Source organism: Panthera tigris, chromosome B1, assembly GCF_018350195.1.
Source record: "Panthera tigris isolate Pti1 chromosome B1, P.tigris_Pti1_mat1.1, whole genome shotgun sequence".
In the NCBI taxonomy this organism is placed as follows: Eukaryota; Metazoa; Chordata; class Mammalia; order Carnivora; family Felidae; genus Panthera; species Panthera tigris.
The window spans coordinates 15,295,832-15,309,311 of NC_056663.1; the positions used below are offsets into that span (position 1 = coordinate 15,295,832).

The following is a 13,480-nucleotide window of genomic DNA, read 5'->3' on the forward strand; positions in this document are numbered from 1 at the left end:
GCACTTTATTTGCCTATCTTCCATTTCGATCACATTGTCTTCCACCTCGGCTACACCTTTCTTTATTTTGTTTTCATCTTCCTGATCATTTAACTGCCCTTGTTCAATGTTGAAATCATGCAACATCCAAATCTATTGTCTTTTTCTTTTTTTTAATTTTTTTAATGTTTATTTCTTTTTGAGAGAGAGAGAGAAACAGAGTGCAACGGGGGAGGGGCAGAGAGACAGAGAGACACAGAGTCCCAAGCAGGCTCAGGGCTCTGAGCTGTCAGCATAGAGCCCGACACGGGGTTCAAACCCATGAACTATGAGATCATGACCCGAGCCAAAGTTGGATGCTTAACCGACTGAGCCACGCAGGCACCCCTCTGGGTTCTTCTAATAGCATCTCTTTATAGAGTTAGGTTGATTTTTTTTTTCTTTTGCTGAGCCATTTTTAACAGAGTTCCTAATTCAAGAACACTGTCAGCTGTCCGTGCCGCAGGGTAAAATGTCTCTGGGGGACAGTGATGGGGAGCAGAGCCCTCAGGTCTTATTTATGTGTCATTTCTGCAAGATCCTAAGTTTTCTTCTTAGTTCCTTCTTTTCCGTTCATTGCCAGGTCTCTAAGGTGCACCGCCCTTTTTTGGTTTACCTGATTCTCCCACAAAGTAAAGCTTTCCTGTAGCGGCTATTTCTGGTTCTGTTCACTTTCAAGCACCTTCTCCCTCACTGTGCGGTAGACATTTCACTTAGTTTTAAAACTTGCTCTTTCTGTGAGTGTTTTTGTCTACACTACAGCTAAGTGCTCCCTGTCTCTTTACTCTTTTTCCTGGAGATTTTAAGTCTCTCTCCCACGCTCTTACCCAGCTTATAGTGACAAGTGATAGGAGCTCTCTTGGGATACAGCCTTCATTTCTCTCCTTGTTGGTAATTTGAAGTTTGGGGTATTCTGTCTCTTCTCATGCTGACGTCATGGGCTACGGGTGGTACTCTTGTGCTCCTGTTGAATTTAAAGTCTGTATGAAGAGACTCGATTTCAGGTGCTTGCACTTATCCTCCAAATATGGAAACTTGCTTAGATTACTGTTTCTTAACCCTTTTGAACCCATTTTCTCTTTTCACCATCCCAAAAATCTCATACATTATTGAAATGTTTATAAAATTCAAAACAGATGAAATCCCATAACTAGAAACAAGTCGAAGCAGTGAGACAAAGCACTGTTTTCTTTCTAGACACACACTTTCCCCTCCCCAGAGTCTGGTGTGTGAACATTTCCTTATCCTCTCCTTCAAATCACTGAACTGAGCAATTTCCAGAGCCATTGTTTTAGTCCATTCAGGCTGCTAAACCAAGAATACCATAGACTGGGTGGCTTATAAACAACAGAAATTTATTTCTCACAGTTCCGGAGGTGGGAAGTCTGAGATAAAGGCATGGAATGGCTGTTTTTTGCCGTGTCCTCACATAATGGAGGGGAGGAGGGAGATTTCCGGAGCCTCTCTTCTAAGGGCATGAATCTCATTCATGAGGGCTCTACCCCGTGACCTAATCACTTCCCAAGGCCCCATTTCCCAGTACCGAGGAAAGAGTCTTCAACATACAAATTCTGGACAGACACAAACATTCCATCTGTAGCAGCCATATTACTGGATCAAGATATTTGGCCATGTTGTTTTCATGCAGGAACATTTGGATACTTCTAGACTTATGTCTTTTTTAATACCTTTGATTTCTCTTTTTCTTCACTTTTTATTGTTTTGTCCATTTTAAGTGGTGTGATACAACTCATACCCAGTATCTGTCAATATCATTGATATAATGAATAATACGAGAGAATGAACAATGAATGAGATGGTGGTCCCTTCTTCCTCCCTTCTTCCACCGTTTTTTAGTTACACTCTTCCTGCTTGGCCAGAACACATGTTTACATTCTATTATTTGATCACATTCCCAACTTTGCTTTGGTGTTAGTTATACAAGTATATACATTAAATTTTCATCATCGGTGCTTTTGTTGACGTTTTCCCCACCTATCCCTTGCTGGAAGCAGCTCATCCTTCAAAAGAATTCTCTAGAAGGCACATGTATGTGGTATTGATTCCCTGTAGGGTCTTCAATGTGAGTGAAGGAACACTCATGAGAGAAGCCTTGTTTCTGGAGGAGAATCAGATACATGGAGAAGCAGTGGTGTTCCTTACAGATCTGATGGTGAGGAAAGAGGAGACAGGAGGGGAAATCTCAACAGTCTTGAAGAAATGAAGAAGAAATACACTTTTACATCATAATGGTCACACTACGATGAAAAAAACTTTTTTTAAAATGTTAATTCAGTTTTTGAAAGAGAGAGAGAGAGAGCGAGCAAGGGAGGGGCAGAGAGAGGGGGACAGAGGATCCGCAGCAGGTCCTGCGCTGACAGGAGACAGCCCAACGTGGGGCTCGAACTCACAAACCTGAGATCATGACCTGAGCCGGAGTTGGATGCTCAACCAACTGAGCCACTCAGGCGCCCCCCATCCCCAATTTTTTATTATTCATTTGTAATTTGAATGTCCCAATGTTTACCATCCTGCATCCATGTGACACCATAGGACACATAGACTGTGTCCCTAACTTGACAGCCCAACCTATGCAACCTAAGGATTTCAGTAGCAGAACCCTTTTCCATTACTACCACCCAGTTTTGAGGTCCCCTCCAGCTCTCGTGTCTTGGGTTCTCTGCTTCATGCACCCACCCACCAAGTACACCTCGTCCATCCCTAGGCTTGGAGTGGCTGCTTCCCTGGGCCGCCTGCCGGCCCCACTACCTAGCCACTTGTAGCCAAGTTCTCATCCCTTGGCTAAGGCCACCCTATGTCCCAATGATGGGGCCCTACTCCAGAATGTCTGAGAGCTCCTCCTGGCCATCTGCTTCTGCCCTTTCCAGGGTCATTCTGGTCATTCTACTGGATCTGCCACTCGGGCTCAGGCCACGACTCATCAAACCACTAGCCAGGGAGATAAGGAGGGGGAGGGGCCCTCAGGTGGCAGTTCTCCACACCCTCCGCCATTCTCTCCTCGGGGTACACATGCTTCTCAAGGGTGGCCAAGTGTCCTTATGGGCTCAAGCAACAGTCTTGACGCTACGAGAACAGCTTATGTTCACCTACCACCTTCAGAGTCTTATGGACTCCAGCTGGTCACATCCCAGGATCTAGTCTCTATCTTCTAGCTCTTCTTCCAGAGCCTTCTCAGCCCCGATGTTAATCGATGTAGGCAAACAGAGGCCCTAGGAGGGAGTACTCCTGCCCTCACACCTGGCGCATGTTTGGGCTCTGACAAACCATCTGCCATATAAGTTCCCTCATCCCATCCATGAGCCCAAAAAGCACAAAAGCTTAATTGTTTGATAGCCTGTTTTATAAGTACGTTGAAATACACCTAATTTTGAAATTGCTGAGCCAAATGTCATGCATCACATGAATCTTGTGGGAAATGTGGTGCAAACTGGTCCATGATAGATGGGTATTACATTGCCGACCCAGAGAATCACCTCAATAATCAAAAGTTTATTTAATTCCCCTTGGAGGTTTTATAAGGCATTTAAAATTTTTGTTTGAGGGGCGCCTGGGTGGCTCAGTCAGTTGAGCATCCGACTTCAGCTCAGTTCATGATCTCATGGTTTGTGAATTTGAGCCCCGCGCTGGGCTCTGTACTGACAGCTACGAGCCTGAAGCCTGCTTCAGATTCTGTGTCTCCCTCTCTCTCTGCCCTCCCCTGTTTGCACTCTGTCTCTCTCTCTCTCTGAAAATATAAATAAACATTAAAAAAATTTTTTTTACTTGATTCTGTGTTGTAAAAACTAAAAGTAACTACCAGTAAGTTCTGACCTTTTCAACTTCTACGAAAGGAATGTTTTCTTAGCTCCTTCTAAGCCACTCAATAATAGAATTAGCCCGTCCCGGTAAAGGATGGCCCAGGATCTGAAAAAAAAAAAAAAAAATCCGGCTCATTTTAGCTACATAGAAATTGGGATCTTCTGTGGTGAATCCTTGAATTAATCTAAGTCTGGGAGAAGATGGGTAATTTGGAATCAGCACTCCAAAATATGTTTGTTAACAATTTTACATACAAGCTGTATGGTTGATCAAATTGAATGCCTACAATATGCCCTATATTTTAATAGTATTATCTTATTTAATGCTTACAACATGCTTCCAAGTAAGGTGCTAATACTCCTTTTTATATATAAAGAGGCCATTTCTCATAGGTATTAAGAGACTGCTCAAAGTCATCAGCAAGTGAGAACTGAATCTAGGTTTATCTGATTTCAAAACCTAATTTCTTCCCACTACACAATGTTGCCTTCCCATACACGCTGGATGTACAGGATGAAGTTTGATTCTCTGGACAGTCTTACCTTGGATTTTCTACTTCCTTTGGTCTTCTTGGCAAAGAGTGGTTTCCTGGAGATGTATGGATGTCCTGAATAGGCTCATTCCCAACTCCTTCTCGTGTGTCTTTTTCTAACTCAGAGGTTGGAAATCTAGAACCACGTTTCCTAGTCTTTCTCGCAGCTGGATTTCTAATTGTGAATTAGGGTCGACTAATTATACGCATTTGCATGAGGCTGGAAGTCAGAATTGAAGCAAAATCCACCTTGCCGTTGATTTCGCTGGAACCATTGGCAAACACGATTGTGGAGACACCGGGGCTTTTGGTCACTAATTTAATGGGTGCTAAGAGATAGTCAGAAGGGGGGTGACAGGCACTTCTTACTTCTCACATTTCAGGGACAGCAATGTGTTCTCAGTCATTCCTTACAGCGGCAGCCTCCTGATTTCCGAGCTTCACGGCAGTGGCAGCTATGGAACCAAGTCAGCTCCTCCAGCTTTCCAAACAATGCAGTAAACACCTGCTTCTCTCTGTTCATTGCCTTTCTGCCTAAAATAGCTAGAGTGGTTTCTGTTTCCTGCAACTGAACCCTGCTGATACACACTGTTTTCCTTATTTCCCACTAACTGCTGGTCTTTGCAACTGCCAACACTTCAACTGATCCTTTAAGCTCTAAAATGAAAGCCTGAATACCCCCGTTCACTCCCTATCTCTCTTACCCAGCTTTATTTTTCTCCATAGTATTTATTACTGTCACTCAAAGATGACTTATTGGTTGACTGTCCATCCCTGCTGGAACAAGGACTTAGTTTTGTTCGTATCTGTACAGTTTTCTAACACTTAGAACAGCCCTGGCAACTAGTGAGAACACTATAGAGAGTGTCCAATGAGTGAATCTTTTCTTAACCGAACACTACTACTAAATTAATGTATTAGTAATAGACTCATCAACAATATACCCTCAATAACACCTCCTCATGAAGCTTCCACTTGGGTTTAGAAAATCCTCAAAGAACACAAAATGGTATCTGTTCTCTGGATCTTGGCATTAAATTTAGGGTGACTAACTCCTCCCAGCTTGCCTGAGACTTTCTCAGTTTCACCACTAAAGCCGCCCCCCCCCCCCCCCCCCGCTCCCGCTGGCCCAGCCCCCTGATCCCAGGACTCCTTCAGTCCTGGGCAAACCAAGATGATTGGTGACCCTAATTAAATTCATGAGATGCTACAGAAAGGCATTTGGAATCACGTTACTTTAAATCAACCTTGCACATAAAAGTTTGCAAACATCAATCTATTCAACCAGCCTGTGTCTTCATTCCCAGATCACAGCCGTGTTGCTGTGACCCCTGAAGCCATGGGGTGAAATTTGAGCAAAGGCTTGGAGTTGTAATTTGGACTTTTACTAAGATTCCTGTTTGCCTCTACCCTGGATGTGTTGGAGCTCAGCCTATGAATATGAAATGAAATCTCATCTGTATTTCACAGTTACATTAAGACTACGATATGTGAACTTCCCAGAGAAAAAGGTACTGCAGGATTTATCACATTAGATCCTCTGGGAAAGACAAGAGAAATCCGAGTTTATAACCTCTTTGGGAGTCAGAACAGTGAACTCCACAGAGAATATTTATCAATGTTATTTCCAGGAGTGAATAAAGGCTTAGCCATCCCTAATCCAAAGGAACTCACCTTCTTTAGCTGCTAACATTATCCTGAAACTTCAGACAGCGGGTTCAAGCATATAACTTGTTGATTCGAAATGTCAACACCTTTCAACTGGTGCCTTGGGGAGACTTTGGAGAACATGAGCATCCTCAGATCTGGGCCCCAAGCTTTTGGCAGATGGAACATTTTGGGTATTCTCCTTCCCTGAGGATTCATGCGGATGGGTGTTGGGGTGTTTCAATTTTGAAACGTTCTTCTCAACCAAAACTGAAACTGAGAGATGCAATCGCTCTGGAATTTTTTGCACCTGCAAAAACAGTTGTGTTATTAAAATCAACTGTTGGTGCCGCGCAGGCCATGGCATGTGATGGTGGTGTTTCCCCAGCCACGCGTGTAAGGGGTTCACCGAGCGGTGCTTGCACAATCCCGGCACGACACATTCCCTGGAGCCAGCATTCTCCATTCCCCTGTGTTTACAGAGCAGCTACAGAGCAAATGACCAAACTTCCAAAGAGCAGCTTGCTTAGAGGAACAGAAGTGCACATGCAGCTTTCCATCTAATGAAATTGGTCAAAGGACTCCAGAAAATGTTTTTCGGACTGTGTGCACTCTGCAATGTCCTGCATCTTGCTCCTTCCACAGCATGACTCAAGTTCTTGGACAGACTTAACATTTCTGCTAAAACCAGCTATTAGGCCTGGCCACTTCCTTCCTTCCAGGCACTATTTTCAGTAGCAGAGACACGGAGCCCCTGCACCTGTTGTTAGCACAGCCACAGAAGGAAACGCAACAAACCCTCATTTGCCCCCACAGCACAGCCAGGGATGCCCGAGCTGCAGCGGGGGGACGGGGTCAGTGTCCAGAAGGGCGCGCTGGGGCCCAGAGGCCAGGCAGCCTCAGGGTGTTAACATTTCACCCAGCACCTTCTTGGCACGCCGTGGGGCTCCTCTCCAGGTCTGGGGCTGGCCACGTTCCCGAGCCCCAGCCCTGTCCTTTTGACACAGGAATGGTCGATCTCTGAGGAGGAGGAGGAGGAGGAGATTCTGGGGGTGACTGCCAACCTTGTTCCTCATGTTGGGATGCAGGCATGACTGAGACACAGCCCCGAGAAGCCTACAGTCCCGTGGGCTGTGACACTCTTGGGAAGGGGTCCACTGTGGCCCGGGAACAGACGCAGAGCTGGCTCCCGGTGCCCTTGGCTGGTCAGGTTCGCCTCCCGCTGGCTATGATCATCGTAGCCCTGGGTACACCACTGGATGGAATTTTAGGATGAGGTAACTGAACACCACCAGGTAAAAACCAGTTTCTGTTTCCATTCTCTTTCCAAACCGAAACTGGTACTGAGACTGCATGCCAGGGACCCTTCTCGGCTACCTCGTTGCAAACCTCTTCCTCGCCTGCTCTTTGTCTTTCTTCAGTAGAAATTTGGCAGAAGAGTGGGGTTCTTACTTTCACCTTTTATCTGAGTCTGTTGGTCCACAGCTAGAATAACAGGGGCTTTTAAAACCTAATGAATTCAACGTTCAAAGAATAGCCTCAAGCAAATGGAATGTCTAATGTTCCCTCTCTCTGGTTTAGGGCAGGAGGCCATTGGGGCTTAACGTCTTTTTCATTCACATGCAAAATATTTCCAAAAGCCCAAGTTTTAAAATTCAGAATGCTGAGACCAAATCTCTAATCTTCCTCATTCTTAAAATTTTTATCTCCTTAGTGGGTACCTGATAGTTTAGTATACTTGAGAAGTGAGGAGCAAAAAAGGGATACTGTTTGGGGGGGGGTTGATGTCCAATGGATTTGTGTGGATTTCTTTCCATGTGTATTTCTTCTCCTCTATAAATACATTTGCACAGACTAAACACCTCCTTTGGCAGTTACTTCATCAAAACATTGAAAAAATGCTACGGTTGAGCATGGATTTATTTAGATACTTGCAAATGGTGTTCTGGAAGCCTTGTGCAGTTGGAGGATGTGCTGGGTTCTCTCGGCCTTCTGACTGGGAGAAAGATCCTGTCACTGGATTCACAGCTCATAGCTGTACACTGTTTCTGTTATCAGGGGAGAGCCCTGGATGCCGGCTGCAGAGAATGGAGATTATTGTTCCAGAAGTCGTTCCATCGAACTTGCTACTTAGACACACACACACACACACACAGCCCATCATAAAAGCCTATCAGCTCACACAGGCGCGAGCCAAACGGAGCACATGTCCCTGGTACTTCCTCTAACTGACAACAACAAGGTCTGAGGCTTGAGTCCCTGAGATGCCCCATCTCATTTGCTTTTCTTCCTCATGTCAACCCCCACCATTGTTTTCTACACAACTGGCTAGTAACACTTAGAAACAATACAGCCTTCCTCAGAAAGAATTTAAACGGGGTTCTGTTTTCCACCGCCATGGATGATGATCCTTGGGACTTCAATTGTGCATTTCCAAATCCTGAACCTTCTTTCACCTGGTCAGGTTCTGGAAGTCTTGGTTACACCCACAGAGTTGGGGGACGCAAGCGGGGGTGGCGCAGAGCTGCGCAAAGGGGCAGGATGTGAGCTGGCTCCTCAGAGAAGCAAGCTGGGAAGAGAGAAGGGGACGGGGACCAGGAGCGACCCACAAACCAGTGACTGCCAGGCCACGTGGCTTAGGGCCACGTTCTGCTACGATTTTTTTTTTTAATTTATTTTAAAACGGGAGGGTCAAACAAAAGGACTTAGATACAAGTCACAGAGAGCTGGACTCCTCTATTTAGGACTCTGAAGACGAGTAGGTTCTCTGGGACTTTTTTCACTAAGAAAGTGAGGCTCACCCATGAAATTGAGGTAAACACACGGTCCACAAAGTGCTCCTCGCAGAAGCAGTCAACCATCCAGATGTGGCATTTCAACACATCAACCAGGAAAATGCTTCAGTTAATTTCCGTTCAGAGCTGCATAATGTTATGACCACTCATTATGTCTGTAGCCACACATGGAGAAAAGCATAAAAACAGCTCACTGTCCTTTCATTGAAGGAACCTTTTCAAAAATTAACTTGGCAATCTCCTCCACAACCCTGGAGGTAGCAGACAGGCAGCTAAGCCTCAGTTTTCGGATTTTGTAGACATCTCGGAAGCAGGAGAGGTTAGCGCAGTGGCTTTGCCAAGGTCAGGTATACACCTTGAAATGACAAATGGGTGATGGAGTCTGGAGTTTTCTCATGCAAAAAGACATGTCCTATGTACTGAGGGCAGCTTCTCAGTCTAAGGGTCAGGTCCTGGAATGAGGACTGATGGAGACTAGGAACCCAACAGGTACCTCCTGTTACTGAAAACGTCTTGCCCTGGGGCCTGGTGTGTGACATAAATACAAAATTTTCAGGGGCGCCTGGGTGGCTCAGTAGGTTAAGCGTCCATCTTTGGCTCATGTCATGATCTCACAGTTTGTGAGTTCGAGCCCCGTGTCGGGCTCTGTGCCGACAGCTCAGAGCCTGGAGCCCGCTTCAGATTCTGTGTCTCCCTCTCTCCCTGTCTCTCCCATGCTCACACTCTGTCTCTCAATAATAAATAAACGTTCTTAAAAAAATTTTTTTTAAAAATACAAAATTTTCGTCTTATGTAAAAGCCTATGGGGAAGAACAGGAAAAGCACAGAGGTGGAGAAGGAGAGGGGGGAGCAGGTAAATGACTGCCTCCACAGTCACACCAGACTTGGGCTTCATTCGTGCCCTTGATTACTACCCATGTGGCCTTGAGCAAAGGCATTTTAAAAGTCACCATTTCTTCCATGTGAAATGGAGAGAAGTCTCTCTCCTGGACACAACCTTGATGAGTGAGAAAGGGAACTCCTGTAAAACACGCAGCCTGGCACCTGGCTCATGGTGAGCATTCGAGAGAAGAGGCCATTTGGTCCTCATGGTTAAGAACCCCCCGGGGTTTCTCGTGGTTGAAATGGGAGAAAGTTTTGATGCCCAAGAAGCAATGATACTTGGCCAGCCCTGTCCCATGGTGGTGCTCCCAAGTAGACACAGACAAAGTCAGGCATGATGCCCATTAAAAATTTAACTATATATCATATTCATTTATTATCAATCCACAGGATAATTTGATTGCTACATGAGCTCATAAAAGCTTTTTCACCTTTACAAAATTAAAAAAAAATGTGCCACAAGGATGTAATAACAACTGCTGATAAACAAGAAAAGGAATCTTAAAATTATAAATTTGCTGTAGAAAAGATAAAAAACAATTATATTTTCTTTAGAATTTTACCTTGAATAAAATATTCCCCTGTATAAAAAATAAAAAAGCTTGCTCTGGTTAGAATTAGAATATTTTTGTCTTCAAATCTGGGAATTTGCATAATATCTCCATGATAGTTTTCCTCTGTACCGCGTGGCATTCAAGCACAGCAGATTAGATTTTCTCTTTCTTTCTTTCTTTTTTTTTTTTAAAGCAGTCTTAAAAATGGGCCATCTGTGGAGAAGCTCTTTTTCTTCTTCTCCTCCTCAGGGATGCGGAACGCAGCCTCTGCGGGGAGGACAAGGAGGAAAGGGAAGTGGAGGGGACGGGCCGGGAGGCAGGACACAAAGGGCCGCGAAGGGGGAACGCTGAAATGTGCCGTGAAATAGAGCAAGATCACAAGAAGAAGGTCTATCTGTAAGTGCTTTAAGATAAGGTGCAGAAGCAGACTGCAACGTCGCTAGTGCTGCCCTATGTACATATTCACAAGAATACAAAATTCCAGCTAGTTCACATTTTCTCATCCGTTCTGAGGCATCCACTCCACTGTGCTGGCCTTGACCGCAGGCAACGCAGCACCGCGCTGCCCGTGTGGGTGTTGGTCCTATGACGTCCTTGAACTTGAGGGAGCAGCCCTGGGAGATCCAGCAGGCTCTAGAGACACGCGTCTACCAATGGGCTGGAGTCCTGAGTTAAAAAGAAGCTCCAGTACTGGAGTTGGACACAGCAATCAATGTTCTATTGTCAAGGCTTTTTCCCTTAGATTTGTCTAAGATAGGTGTCAGAGAGAAAAATAAAATACAAACAAACAACAAAACACAGCCAAGACATCCCAACAACCACCGGGGGAAGTCAAAGGCTTAACAGCTCTTGACGCGGGCCTGGGTGATATCTGACGTTTTCTTGATGACGCTGGCCCGCGTCTCCCGGTCCGGCCGACTGCTGCTGGGCGCTGGGGTCACGGAGGGCGGGAGGGGGAGGTCTGGTAAAGTGGGCCACGAGCTGTTGTAAGGCACCGGACAGCTCTCCTCTTTGATGGTGACCTGGAGGTCAGGTTTGTTGGAAGTAACGAAGGTCGCCATGCTGGGCAGCAGGTAGGTGCTTCGTGTCCCCATGTTGCTGAGGTACTGTTTGCCTTCAATGTTCCTCTTCCGCCAGTGCGGTCGTCCCTTGCAAAGAAAAATAATCGAGAGATACGTCTTTTTTCTTTGCCTTCTACCGAACGGCTTTCTATAAAGAGGCACCACTGTTCCCACGTGTCGGTGTGTTAAATGAATTTCTTAAGAGGCGTGGAATGAACAGAAGCTTAGCGTCTCGACAGCCCTCAACTGACATCCATACCCAGCTATTCACATCCCAAGCAATGGTTTCTCTTCCCTTTTTATCAATTCCCATTTGCTACCTCCCAGAAAAAACAGGCAAGACTGTTCTATGAAGGCAGGAAAACAAGGCAGCAACTTGGGTTTCTGGTTCCCCTCTCCTCCAACCACCCAGCCTGATCGTTAGGTTAGGTTTTAGGTCATCATGGCTGGTCTGTCATAGAGACTTGGTTCCTCACTCCTGGCCCAATCCAATCTGTGAGTCAATCTGCGTTTTCAGAGAAAGGGAAGTGAGGAACTCGGAGGGTAGGAGCCCTTCCGTTGTCTTCAAATGGGTATAGCTTAGAGCTCCAGTGTGCCGAGCAAACAGGGGGCCTCCAAGGTGGCTTCGCTCAGAGGATGAGCTGGAATTTCTGACCTTGAAGAAACAGGGCTGGCATGTGAGCATCTACGCTTCCTGTCTTTGCAGAATTCCTGGACTCTTATTTGAAGTATTTAGTACACTGGGAAATGACGGATTAAAAACAACCATTAGTCGGTCAGTCTCTCTACCTCAAATACAGACACAAAGCAGGCCCTTAGCAGGAATGCTTTCCATCACATTACAGCCATTTCCTGCCATTGTGTGAGCCCAGCCTCGAGCAGGGAAATGGGAAGCAGGCGACTGGGAATCCAGACTGAACACACATCTAGCCTCGGCGCCGATCACAGAGAGAGGGGACTCCAGGTAAAGGTGCCGATACATTTGCTTATTAGCACTTTCTGACAGTTACTTCCGGTCACTGCTCTTGGCCACTTGGACGTTCTATTTCTGCGGCTGAACTGGGATGTTTATAGTGGTGAGAATATCAACAGTTCCTGGCCTCCACTTGAGTTTCCTTTTCCTGCCGTCATAGCCTCTTTTTCTAATAGTAACATCTCACTCTCTTGCCTCCCGCTCAGGTCCCAAAGCTTAAATTTAGAATTCAAAATCCAAAAGTGTGGTAAATTTCATGTTATGTATATTTTAAGACACACACACACACACACACACTCCTCCAGGAAAACTCATGGTCAAACACAGAGCAGCTTAACCAGCAGCCGGGACACCGAGGTGCTGGATGGGAATGGAAATGGTTTCCCACAGCGTCGGTTGGAGCCGAGTGGCGGCCGCCATGCTTACCTCGGCGCTCTCTTCATCACTGGGCACACTATCGGTAGTTTCGCTTTCTGTTCACAGAGAGAAAAACACAGGGCCATCATTCCTGCCGCTCCAACTGTCGTGAGGCTCAGGCAGTATTTGAAAAATATATCAGCACTTCTTCTTTTTTTTTTTTTCCCAAAAGAAATGGGTCAGCGAACTCATCTTCAACCCCTTTGTAAAGTTAAGCACTTGGGGCTCGGGAGACATTGCAGTGGATTTTATGTCTCTGATTTTGGCCCTCCGAGAAAAGTTTTAGAGTTGGGGGGTAGCTCCCTTTCTGGGGGCCAGGCTATGTTTTTTCATGGCCGCCGCCTCCCAGGATGGGGTGTTGGTCCCCAGGATGCCAATCTGCTCTCCGCTCCCTCCTGCGTCTGCCTCACCCCCTTTCCTCAGGGCTGATCCATCCACGCACCCCACTCGTGCTTTCTTTCCATCCCTGTCAGTCCACTCAAGTCCCGACTCAGAGCCTTCCTGGATTACCCCCACTTACTTGGATCTGGTCCTTTACCTCATGTCCCTTTCATACTTCTATGTTGGGTTTATAAAGTTACGTTTCCCACCCGGGTTACTGTGGTGGACAGATTCTAGGGGGGCTCCCATGATCCTCATCTCCTTCCTGGTGTTTACTTGCTCGTTGGGATTCCCTCCTCTGGAGCGTAGGTGGGACCTGAGACTTGGTTTGAAGCAACAGAACACAGTGAGCGATGGGATGTGTGTGGTTACGTTAAGGAGGACCGAATGCTGTCCCGTGA

At 46.0% G+C, this 13,480-nt stretch overlaps 1 protein-coding gene and 1 long non-coding RNA gene across 10 annotated transcripts in view; both read right to left on the reverse strand.

Annotated features, from left to right (window-relative positions):
* Nucleotides 1-1,372: 1,372 nt before the first annotated feature.
* On the reverse strand, nucleotides 1,373-7,276 carry LOC122237840. The gene is made up of 3 exons (XR_006216495.1): nucleotides 6,044-7,276; nucleotides 3,850-3,942; nucleotides 1,373-2,185 (listed from the first exon to the last, which is right to left on the reverse strand). It is a non-coding gene; the product is annotated as an uncharacterized LOC122237840 (long non-coding RNA).
* A 2,353-nt stretch (nucleotides 7,277-9,629) lies between these two features.
* Nucleotides 9,630-13,480, reverse strand: part of IRF2 (interferon regulatory factor 2) — an 87,329-nt gene continuing 83,478 nt past the window's right edge. For 7 of the 9 annotated variants that reach the window (XM_042982962.1, XM_015535917.2, XM_015535916.2 and 4 more), the window contains 2 exons: nucleotides 12,708-12,754; nucleotides 9,632-11,395 (listed from right to left, as the gene is read on the reverse strand). In XM_042982962.1, coding sequence (XP_042838896.1) covers nucleotides 11,087-11,395; nucleotides 12,708-12,754 — 356 coding nt within the window. In that variant the 3' untranslated portion in view covers nucleotides 9,632-11,086. Of the gene's footprint in view, nucleotides 11,396-12,707; nucleotides 12,755-13,480 lie in introns of all 9 variants that reach the window. The other 2 variants (XM_042982959.1, XM_007078561.3) reach the window with 2 other exon arrangements.